This window comes from Rhinoraja longicauda, chromosome 22 (genome assembly GCF_053455715.1).
Source record: "Rhinoraja longicauda isolate Sanriku21f chromosome 22, sRhiLon1.1, whole genome shotgun sequence".
Classification (NCBI taxonomy): domain Eukaryota; kingdom Metazoa; phylum Chordata; class Chondrichthyes; order Rajiformes; family Arhynchobatidae; genus Rhinoraja; species Rhinoraja longicauda.
This window is the reverse complement of record NC_135974.1, coordinates 19,460,646-19,476,993: the sequence shown is the minus strand read 5'-3', so window position 1 is coordinate 19,476,993 and position 16,348 is coordinate 19,460,646. Positions and strand designations below refer to the sequence as shown.

The 16,348-nt window shown below is 47.6% G+C and overlaps 1 protein-coding gene and 1 non-coding gene across 4 annotated transcripts in view; one reads left to right on the top strand and one right to left on the bottom strand.

The window, feature by feature from the left end:
• Positions 1-16,348, bottom strand: part of LOC144604467 (deoxynucleotidyltransferase terminal-interacting protein 1-like) — a 55,384-nt gene that overhangs the window by 34,228 nt on the left and 4,808 nt on the right. The window contains exons 1-2 of one of the 3 annotated variants that reach the window (XM_078418922.1): positions 8,112-8,308; positions 4,117-4,187 (exon numbers count right to left, since the gene is read on the bottom strand). In XM_078418922.1, coding sequence (XP_078275048.1) covers positions 4,117-4,187; positions 8,112-8,177 — 137 coding nt within the window. In that variant the 5' untranslated portion in view covers positions 8,178-8,308. Of the gene's footprint in view, positions 1-4,116; positions 4,188-7,996; positions 8,309-16,348 lie in introns of those variants that run through there. The other 2 variants (XM_078418923.1, XM_078418924.1) reach the window with 2 other exon arrangements.
• On the top strand, positions 8,446-8,518 carry trnat-ugu (transfer RNA threonine (anticodon UGU)). The gene has a single exon. It is a non-coding gene; the product is annotated as a tRNA-Thr (tRNA).

The window sequence follows — 16,348 nt, the reverse complement described above, 5'->3', positions numbered from 1 at the left end:
CAGTGGTGGCAGAGGCCTGCTCGTCTTGTCGTACCAGCGTTTTTCGATGTCACGTTTCCGTTGCAGCTGGGACTGAACATCAGATGGAAAGCGAACTTGTGGCTCCAGTGTATGTTTAGCAATGGGTAAAGTGGTTCTCGTCTGCCTGGACATTAGGCGTTGCGTGGGTGAACCAAGGATCGTATCGCGGGAGATGTTCCGCAGGTTTAGTAAGTCGAGGAAAACGTCTGATCCCGCTCTGCGGGAACGTTCCATTACCTGCTTGGCACTCCGGACGGCACGCTCCGCTAGCCCATTAGACTGAGGGTACTCGGGGCTACTAGTGATGTGGCAAAAGTCCCAGCGTGCAGCAAATTCTTTGAATTGGAGGCTGGAGAATTGGCTGCCGTTGTCGGAGAGTAGGCGATGAGGAGCCCCGTGGACGGAGAAATGGCGTGCAAGCTTCTGGATCACTGCCGCGGAGGTGAGGCTCGGGAGCAGATCGATCTCGAACCACCCGGAGTACGAGTCGACTATGACTAAGTACCGCTTCCCATTCCACTCAAAAATGTCAGTTGCCACGATGGACCACGGGAGGTCAGGAACCGGGTGTGGAAGGAGCGGCTGTTTCTGCTGGTGCGGCGCCAGGCTGTTGCACACCGCACAGGACTCTACTTTTTGACGAATATAGTCAGACATTCCAGGCCAGAAGAACAAGCTTTTAGCTCTCGAGATCGTTGCTTCTGTGCCTGGGTGTCCCCCATGGATGCTGTCGAAGTACTTGCCATGTAAGGAGGCAGGAATCACAGGTTTGTGGCCCTTTACGACAATACCACCCTGCAGGACGAGCTCATCGCGGACAGAGAAGAAGGGCTGTAAGGCAGCCGGCAGTCTGTTCTGCTTGACCGGCCACCCATGTCTTATGACAGAGGATAGTGCTAGGAGGGTGTCGTCGGCGGCAGTCTGGGCTGCCAGGTCCTCCAGGCAGGACGAGGGGACGTAGGAGACCATCATGACGGCAAACTCGTCCCCTGACGAAGGAGAGCCGCAGGTTGCCCGCGGAGCTCGAGAAAGGGTGTCCGCCAGGTGCATGTCCTTGCCCCGCTTGTAGACTAGAGAGATGTCGTACCTCTGAAGCTGCAGCATCATCCGCTGGAGCTGCGCAGGGGCGACGTGTATTGGCTTGCTTACAATGCTAATGAGTGGCTGGTGGTCTGTTTCGATCGTGACCTTCTTGCCGAAGATAAAATCATTGAATTTTCTGCAAGCGAAGACGACCGCTAGCAGTTCTTTTTCGATTTGCGCATATCGTTGTTCGGTGTCTGTCATAGTACACGAGGCGTAGGCAACCGGTCTGTGGCCGTCACCGCTGTTTTGAAGGCAGACGGCACCCAGTCCATACTGCGAGGCATCGCAGGACAGCGTGACAGGCAGCTTGACATCGTAGTACGCGAGAGTGGGGGCACAAGACATCTGTTGTTTCAGAGTGTCGAACGCTCTCTGTTGCTGTTCATGCCAGCCCCAAACAGTGTCTTTGTGAGTTAGTAGGCGTAAAGGGGCAGATATTTCACTAAAGTTCGGGATGAATTTTCCCAGGTAGTTGACCATCCCGAGAAAGCGCTGCAGACCGGTCACATCGGAGGGCGCTGGCAGTTCGTTGATCGCGATCGTTTTAGATGGATCGGGTTTGAGACCGGCGCTCGTGAATATGTGGCCCACGTAGTTGACTTCGCTCACCCGGAATTTACACTTAAGTGGGTTGAGCTTGAGATTGATCTCTTTGGCGCGGTCGAGGACTTTCTTCAGATTCGCGTCGTGGTCCTCGACATTCTGACCGGCGACGAGGATGTCGTCAACCACAATCGAGCAGGGGTATCCGGCAAATAGCTGTTCCACGGTGCGCTGAAACACCTCGCTAGCTGAGTTTATGCCGAAGGGCATACGTAAAAATTTGAAACGTCCAAACGGTGTACAAAAAGTGGTCAGGTTGGAGGAGTTGTCATCTAGCGGAATCTGCCAGGAGCTTTTTGCGTCGAGGACGGAGAAAACTGTCGCCTTGCCCAGTTGCGCTGCGACATCTTCCACCGTGCGCATGGGATAGTGTGGCCGTTTAATGGCGGTGTTTAAATCCCTGGGATTAATGCAAATCCGTATCTCCTCCGTGTTTTTTTTAAGAGGCAACCACCATGGTAGAGACCCAGTCTGACGGGTCCGTGACAGGGGCAATCACTCCCAGATCCACCATCCTGTTGAGTTCACTCAGCACGCGGTCCCGCATAGCATGGGGAATCCGGTGGGCGGGACGGACGACCGGTAAGACCTCTGGGTCAATCGTGATCTTGTACGTGACCGGGAGCTTGCCGAGCTTGTCGTTAAAGAGCTCACCATACTGCGAGAGGAATCGCTGGGCGGGGGCATGTGCAGAAGCCAGTTGATGGACCACCGAGTCGAAGGCAACCAAGCCTAATTCGATGCAGGCAGCAATGCCTAGCAGGGAAGGAGTGTTTTCCCGGACAACCAAAAAAGACAGTTTGTGAACCCGGGACGCTAGCTGGCACTGCAGCTCAACAGTTCCGACGGGCTTGATTGAGCCCCCTCCAAAGGGAAGCAGTGAGGCCATGGTTGGCTTGATGTGCTTGGCATTACGAATCCTGTGGAGCTCTGATAAGGTGATAACGTTGCAGCGAGCCCCTGTGTCGAGCTTTGCAGTAACAGGCACTCCGTTAATGAGGAGGGTGACCATGGGATCGAGATGTTTTGCAGATGGGTCTGATAAGGAATGTATATTGATATTCAGTCCGTCGATAGCAGCTAGGTCATGCTCATTAAACACAGGGAGTGATGCAGGTGCTGCGTGGGACGGCTCTGGCTGTAGCAGATGAACCGACTGTTTTGTCCCGACTCTGTTCCCACGCGAATGACAGCAGCGGACAAAATGGTTTCTGCGTTTGCAGTAATTACAGACTTTCCCAAATGCAGGGCACTGCTCCCGAATCCCAGCGTGTGAGCCCCCACAGTTACTACAGTTGTTGATGTGACCGGCACAGGATCTGCTGGGCACTTCAGAAAGTGGGCGTTGAGCACGGTAATATGTGCCGGCAACATTCACATCAAACGCAGAGTGGGGTCCCGGCCCCAAGGATTTAGTGTGTGAGGCAGTTAGCTCAGCAACTCGACAACGATACTCAGCCACCTCTAGGGTGAGGTCAGCATCACGTAGTAGTTCATCACGCACCTTGTCATCAAGGATGCCACAGACCAGTCTGTCCCGAACAAGACTGTCACATAAATTGTCGAACGCACACCGGCTGGCAATATATCTCAGGGAGCTAATGTAAGATTCAACAGGCTCACCTTGCTTCTGGTTGCGAGAAAAAAATCTGTGGCGCTCCATAACGAGATTCGAGCGCAGCTGGCAAAGCTGTCGGAACTTTGTCAGGAGGCAGTCCGGGTCCTCCATAGATTCCGCCGGGACCTGAACGCCCACGGGAGTTACCTGGGCCGGCGCGTAGTGGAACCGGTGAGCACGGCGAATGGCCTCACTGCCCGCCAGGTTGAGGAGAATAGCAGCACGAGTAGCTGGAGGTGCAGCATTATGTGCTGCCTGAATATAGATCCTGAAATCCTCCTCGAAGATGCGCCAGCGTTCAGCGAGGTCGCCATCGAATACGAGTGGGTCAGGTTTGCGAAACGCTCCAGCCATAGTGAGACAGTAAACCAAAACAAACTAAGCAACAAAAAAAAAAACTGAAGTAGTGGGTCGAGAAACGTCTGACACCATGTTGTGTATTCATGCCAATACACAGTGTTGCAACTCATAGTTTTATTTGTGCTTAAGTGGAGGTAACAATAAGTGCTATCGTCTTCAGTCTGGTCGCGGTCTGCCTGGAAGGCAGCGACCGGCAGCGTACATAGTCAAGGTGGGAGTGAAGATCCGAACTGGATCGTGTGTGGAATGTGCAGCATGCATAGTGAATGTGATGCTATATATATATAGTGAAGGTGAACTAGCATGCACAATCTACAGTTAGTTTTCCCAATCAAGCTCCAATCCCATCTGATCTGTAGGTTTCGGGGAAGGACAATAAGCACAGAAGTATTGCTCTTACATGCACTTTGATCAATAAAATGTTTTACCTCACTGCCATCTGAGATCTCCGACCCCTTCGGGCAACTTGGCGGTGTTTAATCATGATGTTCCAAGGATTCTGCAAAGGAAAACATAGCAAGATAAAAATTGAGTTTGAGCAATTGTGATGTCCGCTGAGATAGGCTAGCAAAGGCTAGTGGAGAGCAAATTGCGTCTCATGGAGGGGTATCTGGGGTGCCGCATTTGTTGAGCGTGGGGGAGTGACGTGCAATTAAATATAACATAAATAGCGCTCAAAATTAGAAAAGGAGGAAAATATATATTTTAATCTTAAATGGCTGGGTATAGCGAGATCAAGGCACATCTCCAGTATTAACGATTTTCACCATGGGCTCACCTGAACACAATCTCTTCTACAGCTCCGTTGTGGTACCCAATCCCATGTGGCAGCCCCATCATAGCACCCAACCCTTCACTATACCAATCACTTTATTACCAGTTCCCAACTATAACCAGGTCATATTGCAAGAATTTTTTCCCAAGTTCATTCTCACATTCGCATGAGGATGAAAGAACAAACCCAAAAGTCAGTGTACCCTGGAGACCAAAATTATAGAGATTAAACATTGAGCTGGATTATAACAAACATCATTTTAGTAGTAACTAGACCAAGTGGACCCGTTGTGCCCAAACCACTCCTGCATTGGAGCAGCACCCTCTCCTCCCCCACTCCCCTCCCTCTCTCTCTCCCCCCCCCTCACCTAACCCCTCCCTCCTCCCCCTAGGGTTGCCTCTCCTGCATTGGTGCAGCACCCTCTCCTCCCCCACCCACCCTTCTCCACCCCCTCCTCCCCTCCCTCCCTACCTTCCTCCTCCCTCCATACCCTCCTTCCCTCCCCTCCTTCCTCCCCCCTCCATACCCTCCTTCCTCCCCTCTCCTACCCTCCTCCCCCCCTCCCTCCCCTCCTCCACCTCCCCCCTCCCCGGGATGATGGTAAGTAAGGTGGGCCTAAAATTGTCATACTATCGTGTGCCATTTTGGCTGTAGTTTAGGTACAAGCAAACAAACAAGAATTTTAGTATATAGATTTGGTCGAAATCCAAGGTGAAATTAAAATACAAAAAGGCAACTAGAAATATAATAAGGAATAAAGGAAGTGTTTGAGTAAAGATGAGTGGAAAACACAATAATAGAGTCCTTCAAGAGATTTTGACTCAAGACTACATCGATCATCAGGTGGAGAAATGCAGTAGATAAGGAACTGAGAGCTTTATCTTGCCTTGACTAGTGAAGATGTTGCTAACACCACAATAAAAGGGTTGCAAAATCCATTTGTAAAAAAGATAGAAAAAATTTTAAGTACTTAGAACAGGCAATCTGTCCTTTTAGGATGCATCCTAGTAGACTGGGGAGAAGAGAAGTTTGGAAATAGTGAGACACTGACGTCAACCTTCCTTGGGAACGGGATAATGTCACAGGCATACAGGGATATGAACACATGAAGCAGAGTAAGCCATTTTAACTCATGCCGGTTTTGCAATTTAATGAGATAATGGCTGATCTGATTGTAAATTCAACCCTGCTTTCCTGTGGCTCCCTTTCGCTTTCAATGGCTTATCGGAACTATCTAAAACTGCTTTCAGGACATTCAAAGATTCTGCTTGCATCTCCCCTTAGGGAAGACAGTTCCAAAGACACAACTCTTGAAGAAACTGTTTTATCCTAAATGGGCAACTCCTTATTAGAAACAATGACGTCTAATTTTAAAATTCTCCCAGAACAAAGATCCTCCCACATGTACCCTATCAAGATCCCTCAGATTCTTATGTTTCAATAAACTACCCTCTCATTCTTCCAAACTCCTGGCCTGACCTTTCCAACCTTTTCTCAAAAGATAACTTACCTGTTCCAGCTACCAAACTCGCAACCCTTGTCCGAACTGCTTCCTATGCACTAACATTCCTTTTTAAACAAGACTAATACTTTATACAGAAGGGTCTGAAGAAGGGTCTCGACCCAAAAGGACACCCATTCCTTCTCTCCAGAGATGTTGCCTGTCCCGCTGAGTTACTCTAGATTTTTGTGTCAATCTTCACTGTATACAGTACTCAAGATGTGGTCTAACAAATGTTGTCAGCAATGCAAGCCTTTCTACTTTTACATTCAAATACCTTAGCAATAGCACTTGTACCATCACTTCTTATGCCTGCACATTAGAATTTTCTGAATCATAAAGTATCCACATTTCTCTGCATCTAAGAGGTCTGTTATCTCTCATTAGATAATACTTTAAAAAAACAACTTTTGCTGCTAATTACTAACCGTATACTTCGTTTGGCAGATTTATGACTTTCAGTTAGACTTTCCACATCACTATGTAGCCTCTGTTCTCTTCACAACTTACCTTCCACATATCATTGTATCATCACTAAATATTTACAAACCTCAGCAGATCTGGGCGATAAAAATTATATCACAAGTTCTAAGCAATGTACCTGTTTGGTACATATCCCTCTAAACCTTCCTATTCCATGTCCAAGGGTCTTCTGAATGCTGTTACAGCATCTGCCTCAACTACCAATTTGTTCCATATACCCAACTCTCTGAGTGAAAAAGTTGCTATTAAATCAGGTTCCTGTTAAATCTTCCCCTCTCACCTTAACCTATACCCTCAAGTTCTTAAATCCCTTACCCTGGAGAAAAAGACATTCAATTTGTCAATTCCCTTCACGATTTTATACACCTGTGTAAGATCACCTCTCAGCCTCCTGTTCTCCAAAAAATAAAGTATTTGCCTGCTCAACCTCTCCCTATAGCTCAGACGCTTGAAGCCTGGCAATATCCTTATTTCTTCTCTGCATTCTTTCCAGCTTATTGAAACATTTCCTATAGCAGGATCTCCAAACCTGAACACAATGCTCCAATGGCAGCCTTACCAACATCTTATATAAATGTAACATAACATTCCAACTTCTACACTCAATAAATAATGAATGCCAATGTATCAAAAGCCTTTGTTCCTACCCTACCTACCTCTAATGCCACTTGCAGGGAACTATGTACCTATACTCCTGGACTCCCTCTGATCTATGACAGATCCCAGGGCCCTACCGTTCAAAGTGAAGATCCTGTCCTGGTTTGACTATATTTTTGATAACCGTCTTCATTGTCTAAATACCACTTACTTTACTGCCATTTGCAAACTTACTCATCATGTCATGTACATTTTCTTCCAATCCATTGATATAAACCACAAACAACAGGTGCTAAAGATACTGCAGACGCACAAAGACTCAATACCCAGAGGCAAACCGTTGGCTCATGATGCTTGGCGGTCCTCAATATCCCGTGAATCCCTGACTACTTGTTTATCGCGGTTTTGGTCACTGGAGAAGGTGCAGAGAAGATTTACAAGGATATTGCCAGGATTAAAAAGTTGCAGCAAAAAAGAACTATTAGAGACAAAGGGCTATTTCTTTCTAATTGAAAAGGCTGAGATGGGTGTTGTTCGAGTGAACAGACGAGTTCAAATGTTGACAAATATTTGATAAGTTGATAAGTCAAAACCAAGGGAATGGATTTTAAGGGATTGATAGAAGTAGAAAGAAGTTGTGGAAATATTTTGTCACGCAGGTGCTAGGCAGCAGAAAGCCTCATCGCGTTGAAACAGTCTTGGATGTGTACTTGTATATTATATATACTTGGATGTGTACTTGTCAAGCAGTCACCTGCAGGGTCAAAACTGGAAGATGGAATATCTGGGACAAGATGGGTAGTTCCTCCCCGATTGACAGAGATCGGTGGGCCGAATGGCCCCCCTGCGTATGAGTCTACAACTCCCAAGCCTCAGCAGCTTGTGATCACCCTTAAACACGATCCACGGAGTCCCTCCCCATCGCCCCAAACACCGATCACCGATCTCTCACCCCAGGACCACCAGACACCTGTCGCCGCCGCCCGGTGTCCGAGCTGCTGTCGCCTGACACCCGGACGGAGCTATGCAGCTGCGGAGCCTAGTGGCCATTAATCGGCCCTCCTCACCGTACTTGGACCCTCGGATTCTGGCACGCCACCAGCTTGGCTTCTCTCCTCGCCGTTCGCTCCCATAGTAACCGCACTCCCGCCGTTGCCCACTGACCGCTTCTGCCGCCGCCGTCTCCGCCGACTGAGAGTCACTTCCGGACAGGCAGCGCGGTGACGCCAGCTGCCATCTCTTTGCGGGGCGCCCGGGCGCTGCCGCCATCTTATTGCGGGGATCGAGACGCAACACAGCCATTCATAGAGTGCTGATTGCCTCCTACATGTAGCTGACGGGAGCTGTACGTCAACCGCTGCTCGCGTTCTTAAATCCGGCCACGTCGGCGTCTTACGTATCGGCTCCATAGCTCAGGGGTTAGAGCACTGGTCTTGTAAACCAGGGGTCGCGAGTTCAAATCTCGCTGGGGCCTGTAATAGTTCCGTTTTAGTATGACCCACAGTTTTATTCCTTCCATTTCTGGAGGTAGAAACGGACAGTTGCGAGGGAGCAAAACTGCAGAGTATGCCTGGTTTCAGCTATAAATGACGAGGAAAGTGAAACACTACACAGGGTGGAGGGGAAAGAGGGAACATAAAACCGAGAGCGTAAGAAACTGCAGATGCTGGGATCTGGAGCGAAAACAAATCTACTATTGAAAGTTTGCCAGTTAGGCAGCATCTGCAGAGGGAAAGAGAGGTAGCTGACATTTTTAAAAAATCGTTTTTGACTATTTTGTGGCTCATTTTTATGTGTAGGTTGATATGGTTCAGATATAGGTTCATGGCTGATCTGAATATCTTAACTTTGCATTCCCACTGACCTCATCAGGCATTCATAATTTAAAAATTCTGTTTATTTCTAATAGTTGTTGCAAGAATGTTAATGTTCATGAATATATGGAATCAAGTCGAAAGCTAAAATATAGTGAACTTTCAAGATGTAATGTTTCCTTTACTATTTAAAAATGAACGGAATTTTGAGAGCCTGGCTGAAGGTGAACTTTTGTAACTTTGTTGGCGCCAGAAACCTGGCGACACTTGTGTACTACCTAGGTGAGGTCTGCTATATGATTTGGCTGTAAAGCATTTCACTGTACCAATAAAGTATAATTGAATCTACAGATCTGCCCTCATCAACCTTTTTGGCCACACCTTCAAAAACTCAATCAGATTCATAGAACATGATCTCCCACTTATAAAACCATTCTGACTATCCTTAATCAGCCCCCTGTCCTGTCCATCTAAATGCATGTATATCTTATCCCTCAGAATACTTTATAGTAACTTTCTGACCACAGATGTTAGACACAATGGCCTGTGGTTCCCACACTTTTCCCTGCAGCCCTTAAATAGAGGTACAACATTTGCCACACTTCAGTCCTCTGGCATCCTACTTTCCAGATGTTCCTTTTCTATCAAACAACCTGCTCAAATCAACTTGAGCAAGTTGCTGCCTAATACCTTCAAAGTTGACCTTGTCCCAATTTAGAATTTTAACTTATGGGTCACTACCCTGTCACTATCCATAACTATCTTAAACTTAATAGAAATAGCTGGTCCAAAAAAGGGCTCATCCACAAACACAATCCACCCACCCCACCCAATTTCCAAAGACTAGACCAAGCATTAAACTCTCCCATGTAGGGCCCTTTACATATTGCCTGAGGTAACTATCCTGAACACATTTGACAAATTCTGCCCCATCTCAACCTTTTGCACTTTGACATTCCCAGTCAATATTGGGAAAGTTAAAATCCCCTACTATGGCATCTAGTTAGTCCTGCAGCTACCTGCAGTCTCCTGGCATATTTGCTCTTCTAATTCCCATTGACTAATTGGGGCCCAAGGTCATCATCCCTTTCTTATTTCTCAGCTCCACCCATACAGCCTCACTGGATGAACCATCTGTAATGTCATCTCGAACCAATGCTGTGACATCTTCCTTAATCATTAAAACAACACTCCCTTCTGTTTTCCCCCCACATCTATCTCTCCTGAAGCATCTGTACCCTAGAACATCAAGCTGTCATTCCTGACCCTCTCTTAACCAGGTTTCTGTAATGCCCACAATGGCGTAGTCGCACATACCTATCCACGACCTGCGTTCACTTGCCTTACCGTCAGGTTTTTCACAAGAGAATATGTTATTAATTAGAATTCTATGGGGTCATCTATTGCATTATTGGTGTTGTGAAAGCCTCTTAAACACCACTATCATATCTGCCTCCACTACTACCTCTGGCAGTGAGTTTGTGAGAAACAGAATGATTAAACCACCAGAGACAGGATGATTAATACCTGAAGGAATGAAGGGGGGGGAACTGAGGGTTTGTGAGAGACAGGACGATTAAACCCGGCGACAGGATGATAAAAGTTTAACACTGCCTTTGTTAAGACACTGAGAGAATGATTGTGGACAGAGATAAGCTACACAACCAGCCACAATCTTAAGAAGGTGTCAACGAGGCAGGAAAGGGTTAAAATGAGTCATGTAGATAGCTACTGCGCTTGCTTAATGAGGTAAATGAACATTGCATTTACGCCCCTGATCCTGAAACTGCTAATTACCATTTACCTGCAATGTATGATCTGGGAGTTACCCTGGGCGGTACAGAAGATTGTGCACCTCAGCGCTCTGATTGGAAGGAGCCCGAAGGGGAGGGGGATCCAACGAAGGGGAGGGAGATTCAAAGAAGTTGTATTGTATAAAGAGAAGGCACTGTCTTTGTCTCGGTGTGTCTCGATTTGGAGAGGCACCCGGCTCTGCAGACTCGTGAATAAAGTTTTCTTGTTTCCACGACTTTGTCTCTGGCATCGTGATTGTGAGCACCGAGTTACATCTCACAAGCTTGGGGGCTCGTCCGGGATCGCCACTTCGGCCACTTGGCGGAGGCACGGAAGGAAGGGAAGGTGCACCCTGCTGATTTCAGCAGTCTCTGATCTCCTTGCTTGCCATCAGCGGTTTGAGCGAGTGATATCCGGACAAGAGACTCGTGGAAACAAGAGGGAATCCGGAGTAAGGAAGGGATCAATCGAGCAATTTCTGTGCACAGGACCCGGGTAAGAAAAGTGACATCAAGTATTACTCGGGCGATTGGGTTCTGTCGGACGGGAAAGGTCGGATGGGTAATTCTTGTGTTAAGAATAATGACCCAGGGGATAAAAAAATGTGCCAAGGAAAAGGGACCAAGGGAAGAGGATCCCCACATTCCGCCCGATAGTCCGTTGGGGCGAATGTTACAACTCTGGGGAGAAGGTGGCACTGGGGGTAAAAATAAGGAGATTATGATTAAATTCTGTTATTTTGATTGGCCAAAGGAACCAATAAAAGGGAGTTCAGTCTGGTGACCACGACTGGGCTCCGATGAGGATTGGGGTTAGCAGAGCAACTCGACCAGTTTTTGGGTCCAAATACATATACCTGGGACGAACTGATGTCCATTATGGGAAATCTGTTCGACTCTGCAGAAAGACAAATGATTAGACAGGCCGGAATTAAAATCTGGGAGCGATCCGAGCATCATCCAGCTGTAGCGGGGAACGTGAAGTACCCGATTGCCTCGCCCAATTGGGACAAGCAGTCCGAAGAGGGTCAGAAAAATATGAGAGAACTCCGGGAAATAATAATAAAAGGAATAAGGGAGGCCGTGCCTAAGGGACAAAATTTTGAGCGAGCATTTGAGAACCAGCGGGCAAAGGACGAGGCCCCCACTACCTTCCTACGAAGGTTAAGAAAGAACATGCAGCAATATTCAGGGATTGACCTGGAGTCAGACGCCGGGCAACAACTCTTGAGGGCGAATTTTGTAACCAAATCCTGGCCTGATGTCCGGAAGAAATTAGAAAAAGTAGAGGATTGGAATGAGAAACCTTTAAACCAATTATTAACAGAGGCACAGAAAGTATATGTGCGACGGGATGAGGAAAGGCAGAAGGGAAAAGCCAAAATGATGATGCAGGCGGTAAAGCAAGTGGTTGAGCAAGACCGAGAAGGGGATAGACGGAAAGAGACCTATAGGGGAAGAGGAAGAGGAATGAGGGGGAGAATGGGAAGCGAGAGGAGAGACATAGTACGCGATGGGGCATGGAGAACGGGACCTTCCAGGTGTTATCACTGTAATGAAGAAGAACATTTTAAAAGGGAGTGCCAAAAACTAAGGAGAGAAGTTCAGTCGTATACACTGATGGAAGAGGAATAGGGGGGTCAGGGGTTCCCCTCCTTGGGGGTAACAGGACACAAACGGGAATCCCTAGTAAATTTAAAAATCGGACCGCAGGGAGAGGACACAGTGTTCATGATGGATTCAGGAGCTGAGAGATCAAGTGTGACCAAAATACCTGAAGGGATGGCAACTGGGAAAGGGCATGTGAAGATTTCTGGAGTAGGAGGGAAAGTGATGACGGCCCCGGAGATAGAAGGAGTAAAAGTCAAATACGAAAATAGGGAGGCGGTGGAGGATTTGATTCTAGTTCCACAGGCCGGAGTAAACTTAATGGGACGGGATCTGCAGATCCAGTTGGGAATAGGAACGGCACCTGTGGAAGGGCGGATAGTGGTCCAATTATATAAACTAAAAGAAGAAGGTGAACAGAGGATCAATGATCAGGTCTGGGTTAAGGAAGGAAATAGGGGGGGGCTGAGGATACCACCCCTCCGGATAGTCCTCAGGGAAGGGCATGACGCCGTGCGAGTCAGGCAATACCCCATCTCCATCGAGGGTCGAAAGGGACTCCAACCGATCATAGAAAATCTATTGGAGGGAGTATTGGAAAGTTGCATGTCCCCTTATAATACCCCGATCTTACCCGTACGAAAGACGGACGGAACATTCTGGCTTGTACAGGACCTCCGAGAACTAAATAAGGTGGTCCGGACTAGGCATCCGGTGGTCCCCAACCCATACACGATTATGGGACGGATACCCTCCAGTCACAATTGGTTCAGTGTAGTAGATCTAAAAGATGCATTCTGGAGTTGTCCCTTAGAAGAGGGGAGCCGAGACATGTTCGCTTTTGAAAGATAGAAGGAATACCCACCCTAGAGGGTGGTGATGTTTTCGTAAGGAACTATCTACTGGCAGTCTCTCGTTCTATTACAGAATTAAAAACCAAGGGGCTGCTGGCACAGAGTCCCCCGCTCGACTTTCCAATCCATTCCGTGAAGGCGGGAGAGTGGGTTCTTGTGAAATCGTGGAAGGAAGAAAAATTGCAACCCCGTTGGACTGGTCCGTATTTGGTATTGTTGACCACGGAGACAGCAGTGCGGACGAAAGAAAAAGGGTGGACACACGCAGCACGAATAAAGGGACCAGTGGAACATCCAGCTGAGGAGGACTGGACAGTAAGGCAAGGAAGTAAACCACTGACTGATCTTTGAGAAAGAACAATTGAACTAAAAGATTACAATGCAGTGCGTAGCACTGGTGCTCATGATGGTCGTCACTGTAAGTAAATGTATGGACAACTGTGATAAATGTTACCACCCCATCAGGTATGGCGGACAAATCAGAAGGTCTTTTACCTATCATTCCCATGTGCATGACTCATGTTATACCCATAGGACCAGAACCAGCTGTAAGGAGGGGGGAGTAGAATACTACTTAGTGCAGAATTTGGGATACACAGGAATGAGGATGTATAGGACCTGCCCCAAAGGACAGAGATGGCTTTGCTTATGGAAAGCCGGGCAATGGGGGATGGGGTCCCAATTGGGGAAGGAATATTCAGACAGGGAAAAGGAAATCCTAATAAACAGGCTAAAAGGAAAAGGGATAACCCAACCAGCCCCACCAGCCCCAACTAAGAGACCTCCAGTATCTGTATCCTTGTACGAAGAGATACAGAAGCAGATAGAAATTCCTGAATTCGGAGGGAATCTCTTTGTGGACCTGGCTACCAGGATTGCTCAGACTTTGGGTGTCAAGGACTGCTGGGTTTGTGGAGGACCTCTTATGAGTTCTCGATGGCCTTGGAGGGGATCAACTTTCGAAGTGTGGGACCTGTTTGAGTGGAACATCACGAAAGGGAGAGATCGAGGCCCCCAGGAATGGCTTTTGACTGACACTCCAATAGGGACGGAATGTATAGCTCGACCAAGGACTCCGGGGAAAGAAGAAGTCGGCATCAGTCCTTGTCAACGCATCTTAACCTTGTGGGAGAACCAGACACGGACCTGGTGGCCTGAGGAACCTAAATGGTATCTGGCCAAAGAAGACTGGGGGAACTGTATAAACATCACCCCAGTCAGAAACAAAACAGACAATGAAAGCCGAATCTGGAACTGCACAGGGAACAACCCATATCAGGGGTTACCAATCTTACGGGACCTCTGGGAAAGTGACACGGTTAGTGGACCTGCTCCAGAGGGATTACTCTGGATCTGTGGACATAAGGCCTACTCAGTACTCCCGGGGAGGTGGAGTGGAGCGTGTTTTATTGGGTTAGTGCAGCCAGGATTCTTTTTATTGCCAGCTGAAGGAGGACGAATGCTGGGCACCCCAGTGTTTGATGACCTACACCTACAAAGAAAGAAAAGGGAGTTAGAGATAGGAACCTGGGAGGATGATGAGTGGCCTCCGGCCCGAATCATTTCATATTATGGGCCAGCCACCTGGGCTCAGGATGGTTCCTGGGGATATCGTACCCCAGTGTACATGCTAAACCGGTTAATACGCTTACAGGCGGTATTGGAGGTGATCACTAATCGGACGGCTGCCGCACTAGAGATGTTGGCAAAGCAGCAAACGCAGATGAGAACAGCAATATACCAAAATCGATTGGCCCTGGACTACATCCTAGCCGAAGAAGGAGGGGTATGTGGGAAATTCAACCTCTCTAATTGTTGCCTGAATATTGACAATAACGGACAGGCAGTAATGGACATATCTGAAGGAATCCGGAAATTGGCACATGTTCCAGTACAAAGGTGGAACTCATTTATGGGCGTTGGATGGTGGAATTCCCTTCTGGGAGGATCCTGGTGGAAAACGGTGGCACTGGTGATCTTATGTGCACTGGCTGGGCTGATCTTTATCCCCTGTTGTATACCTTGTCTTAGAGAGCTTATAACTAGGAGCATAAGCCAGATGCAGGCTGTAGCGATACCAATAGGGGCAAGAGGGGAGGTGCAGAAAATTATGATAATGCGACCAGGGGAGGTTCTGGATTCACAGAGAAAGGAAATTAGGAGAATGCTACATCAGTTGGAGAGAAAGGGGTTCGAAAATGGGGTTTTATCAAGGAAGCGTAGCAAAAGAAAAAGGGTGGTTTGTGAGAAACAGAATGATTAAACCACCAGAGACAGGATGATTAATACCTGAAGGAATGAAGGGGGGGGGGGGGGGGGGAACTGAGGGTTTGTGAGAGACAGGACGATTAAACCCGGAGACAGGATGATAAAAGTTTAACACTGCCTTTGTTAAGACACTGAGAGAATGATTGTGGACAGAGATAAGCTACACAACCAGCCACAATCTTAAGAAGGTGTCAACGAGGCAGGAAAGGGTTAAAATGAGTCATGTAGATAGCTACTGCGCTTGCTTAATGAGGTAAATGAACATTGCAAATACGCCCCTGATCCTGAAACTGCTAATTACCATTTACCTGCAATGTATGATCTGGGAGTTACCCTGGGCGGTACAGAAGATTGTGCACCTCAGCGCTCTGATTGGAAGGAGCCCGAAGGGGAGGGGGATCCAACGAAGGGGAGGGAGATTCAAAGAAGTTGTATTGTATAAAGAGAAGGCACTGTCTTTGTCTCGGTGTGTCTCGATTTGGAGAGGCACCCGGCTCTGCAGACTCGTGAATAAAGTTTTCTTGTTTCCACGACTTTGTCTCTGGCATCGTGATTGTGAGCACCGAGTTACATCTCACAAGTTCCAGACACCTACCATTCTCTGTGTAAAAAAAAACTTGCCCTGCCCAACTCCTTTATAATTTGCACCTCTTACCTTAAAGCTATATCCTCTAATCTTTGACATTCCCATCCTGTGAAAAAGGTTGGACTGTTTACCTTACCTATGCATACATAATTTTATGTTTTTCTATGAGGACTCCCCTCAACCTTGGTGTTCGAGAGAAAACAATCCAATTTTGTCCAGCCTCTCCTTGTAGCTAATAATCCAGGCAGCATTCTGGTAAATTTCTTCTGCATCCTCCCCAAAGCCCCAACATACTTCCTGTTTTTGAGGAGGTCACGGAGATGATCGATAAGGGTAGCGCAGTGGATGTGGTCTACATAGATTTCATTAAAGGCCCTGTCC